This window comes from Sesamum indicum, linkage group LG1 (genome assembly GCF_000512975.1).
Source record: "Sesamum indicum cultivar Zhongzhi No. 13 linkage group LG1, S_indicum_v1.0, whole genome shotgun sequence".
Classification (NCBI taxonomy): Eukaryota; Viridiplantae; Streptophyta; class Magnoliopsida; order Lamiales; family Pedaliaceae; genus Sesamum; species Sesamum indicum.
Genome location: NC_026145.1, coordinates 6972879 through 6977130, shown reverse-complemented (window position 1 = coordinate 6977130; position 4252 = coordinate 6972879). Strand labels below are relative to the sequence as shown.

Here is a 4252-nt window from a genome sequence, read left to right as displayed (position 1 = left end):
TCTCATTATTTGAGCTCAATGCACAATTTATGTCAAATTCTGCATCTGTTTACACGAGTCAATACTTTGTTCTTGCAGAATTCACTGTCCTTTTATTTTCTATTACTAACTTTATGGGGCTAATAATAAATGCAGTTGTTATATTAGTTCCAACAAGAGAATTAGCCCTTCAGACATCCCAAGTCTGCAAGGAACTAGGAAAACACTTGAAAATTCAGGTAATGGTTACCACAGGAGGAACCAGTCTAAAGGATGATATCATGAGATTGTACCAACCTGTGCATTTACTTGTTGGAACTCCTGGAAGAATACTTGATCTCACAAAAAAAGGGATATGCATTTTGAAGGATTGCTCAGTGCTTGTTATGGATGAGGTATGTAGAGTAGTAATATGCCACTTGTTGCCACAAGTTGGCAAAATGAGGTATTCAATACTGCACTAGTACATATCCCTTATCAGTTTATCTGATTATTGCTTGATTAGATGGATATGATCTAAGATCTATGTGGCTTCAAAAATTGAACATTGGTGTTTTTGTGAAAATGTGCTCAGGAATCCTGCTCTACTGGCTATCGGTTTTGACTTTTTCTCAACCTACGTGAACTGTATTACTACATGTGTTTGACAACATCCTATGTTGAAATATGCATATCATCTTTTCCAATTATTCGTGGCAGGGGATATCTGGTGGCTTCTAATATTGCTTGAATCCTTCTATTTCAGGCTGATAAGCTATTATCTCCTGAATTTCAACCTTCAGTGGAGCAGCTGATCTCCTTTCTGCCTCCAAATCGACAAATTTTGATGTTTTCAGCTACATTTCCAGTAACTGTAAAAGATTTTAAAGATAAATATCTGCGGAGGCCCTACATCATCAATCTAATGGATGAGCTCACACTCAAAGGTATCACCCAGTATTATGCTTTTGTAGAAGAAAGACAGAAAGTTCACTGCCTGAATACACTCTTCTCTAAGGTTTGATCTTAACTTTTTATTAATTATCTCTGTAACTTTCTTTTTCTTTTACTGGAAAGCTTACTTCAATGCTTTCTTTACAGTTACAAATTAACCAATCAATAATATTTTGCAATTCTGTGAATCGAGTGGAACTGCTTGCCAAGAAAATCACAGAGTTAGGCTATTCCTGCTTTTATATTCATGCTAAGATGCTGCAAGATCATCGTAACAGAGTGTTTCACGACTTCCGGAATGGTGCTTGCCGGAATCTTGTTTGTACTGGTATGTTCATGGTTATTAAATAGTGTCTACTTAATTTCTATCATCATAATCTTTGGCCACCTTCATGAGAATGAAGCATCTATTTAATTTATGAGATTATTGTCCACGGAATTGTTAATCACTTGCAAGAAAGATTGTTAAATGTGATTTGGGGTTAACGTATCAATGAAATGTGTTTGTGTATCTATTTCTTGGATCACCTCGTCGAATGATGTGATTTGCAGAAATATGTTTGATATGATACAAGATTTATAATCTGGAACTAAATGGAATTTTCGCCCTAATGTTCAACAATCAATCCACCTAGTTGCCTTGCAGCTGTATTTCGTTGCTGTAATTTTGATAAATTAGTCAGATGGTATTCCTTATTTCTCAGATGTGCTTTAGTTGCAGAAGTCTATCTTCATGATCGCAACCTTGCCAACAGTACACTTGATTTATTCAAAGCATCACACTGGCAGATGCTGTTAAGTTCGAGAGATTTGTTAATGAACCATAGAGCTTTTGTATTTTGTTCTAACACTAAATTGTTTGGTAGACTTGTGGATATTCTTTTGAATTTGTCTATGCATGTGTACTCATTGATCTGCTCGAGATAGTACAATAACTGGAGTTTTTTGCTCTCTACTGCACCAATTGCTATGTGCAATAGTACCATAACCATCAGAATTTTTTATAGGGGTTGGTTGCACTGTGGTTTGTGCTTGAATTTATGGCAATTATTGAGGAGCCGCATGTCTCATGCTGTTTACCGCTAACAATGATCTAAGAAGGTTCACCTTTTCTTTCTATGCTGGAAATTCAAAGGATTCAAACTTGCTGATTAGTTTAATCAATTTGCTGCCACAAGTTGAATGCATAAGCTTTCAGTTGAGCTATTTGGAAAGGCCCTCAGTGGTTATTATGATAGAGAAGAGAGCACTAGTATTTAATTTTCATATCTGCCAAAAGGAAAAAGTGGTATTCATCCATGTTTTAGCAATTTGAAGAATGTGGATACTACACTGTGGTGCCATAGTAGCTACTAATTAGATCATCACTAATACATTTCTTTCAATTTTTTGTACAGATTTATTCACGAGAGGAATAGACATCCAAGCTGTCAATGTCGTCATAAATTTTGATTTTCCTAAGAACTCTGAAACTTATCTTCACAGGGTATGTGTAACTAATCCGGTGCATAGAAGTTATCAGGGAAATGATGGGCAAGAGTGTATTGGTTGAATGTGGATAACTTTTTGTTGAATTAATAGTTAGTTATCTATCTGCTTGTTTAGGTGGGTCGCTCTGGAAGGTTTGGACATCTTGGATTGGCAGTGAACCTGATTACATATGAAGATCGCTTCAACTTGTATGTACCTGACATTCTTTGAAAAGAAATTCTGTTTCTGATTATTGGTTGTAGTTCAGATAATTCCGTCAGATTAATCTTAATACCACTGTTTCTGTTCTGCAGGTACAGGATTGAGCAGGAGCTTGGCACAGAAATAAAACAAATTCCTCCACATATAGATCAAGCTATTTACTGTATGTGACACCTGACACATGTGACATAGGTGAGTTTCTTGGACATTTACTCTTATGATATTGTCATAAGTGGAAGTAAAAGTGAAACTACACTTTTACTTAAGCTCCATGTATTTAGCTATTATTCACCATTCGGGTATATATGAGCATAGGCTGGCCCTGGGAGTTCTCATTCTCAACTACCTTTGGTCCGGAATCTCTTAGAATAATGGCGACATGTTATATTTTGTGTATCCTGTATATCAGAATTATTTATCTTTATGGTCAACCAACAGTTGCGTTAAGAGCTTTCTTTCTTCCTCTCTTCCCCTCGATATTGCAATGAGTTGCTTTCGCCATTCCATTGCTAATGTCTTCATTTGATTTTCAGAGAGAGCGATTAGAGCGTAGTTACTCATAATCAGTATTTTTCAGGTGCTAGGTTTCTCTGCAAACTTAATCAAGATTGAAACAGCTGCAATTGCTGCAGGGAAGCATGAACGGCTGAATGACTCTCGAGTAATTGGCAGATTATGAATGAAGTGCTCAATTTTATTGACGGCACAACTAGTAGAAATCATGGGGCTCTGTCTGTTCTTTTTCAGTCTTGTCTAATGTATTTTTTACTCGTCTTCCTCATGAGGTATTTCGCAGTTCTTTCGAGTTTCCTTCTTTTTTCCCAACTTTTAACTCTGCTGTTGTCACTCAACCTTGTCTTGACATCGCTATTGCTCGACTTCTTCCAGAATTACTAGGACATTGAGTAGGTTTTTCGCTTTCGACAATCTTAATATCTTGTACTATTCAAATAGTTCCTAACAGGTAGAACCTTAGTGGAATTATGATGGAGCTGCTATATAAGGGATCCCATTTCTTTCCGTCTATAATTCTCCTTTCTACGTCGATTCTGTTTGTTGGAAAGATGTCTTATTGCAGCATAGTCCATGCATTGGATGCATATCTATTATGTCTGCATATGAAAATGCCGTACTGTAGTGGGGTTTCACTATTAATGTGGCATCATTCTATATCTAAATCGTGAGGTGAGAATTTTGTGGTGCGCTCAAGTAAAATTTGAAACATATAAAAATGGGATAATTATACTGCACTCCTCTGAGGTTTGGTGTAATTACAAATAGATTCTTGCACTTTGTAAAATTGTATCTAGTATCTTTGAGATCTGCTTTTGTTTACCAAATAGCGCCCTATGTCATTTAAAAATCACAGAATTTGTTAATGTTAACAAAAACAGATGGATAAAAATTCATATTAACGCCCAATTGATTTATTGCAGGTTAAATACATATTTTTCAATTAAACTACAAGATATACTTCTTTAAATGCATTAATAATTAGAAAAGTTTGTTTTATTTGGAATAAATCAATAATAAGTAAATTGACGATACGTATGAATTTTCGTCTAACTTTTTTATTAATACCTTCAAATTCTTTAAATTTTGAGGAATAGAAGTAGATTATAGGGGTATTAGAATTTTGAATAACAAA

At 35.3% G+C, this 4252-nt stretch overlaps 1 protein-coding gene across 1 annotated transcript in view; it reads left to right on the top strand.

Annotated features, from left to right (window-relative positions):
- The window catches only part of LOC105157630 (DEAD-box ATP-dependent RNA helicase 8), a gene marked incomplete at its 5' end in the record, with an annotated part of 4490 nt that extends 1145 nt beyond the window's left edge, over window positions 1-3345 (top strand). The window contains 7 exon segments of the mRNA XM_020697624.1: window positions 136-374; window positions 725-976; window positions 1060-1240; window positions 2310-2398; window positions 2518-2591; window positions 2697-2796; window positions 3182-3345. Coding sequence (XP_020553283.1) covers window positions 222-374; window positions 725-976; window positions 1060-1240; window positions 2310-2398; window positions 2518-2591; window positions 2697-2775 — 828 coding nt within the window. The 3' untranslated portion in view covers window positions 2776-2796; window positions 3182-3345.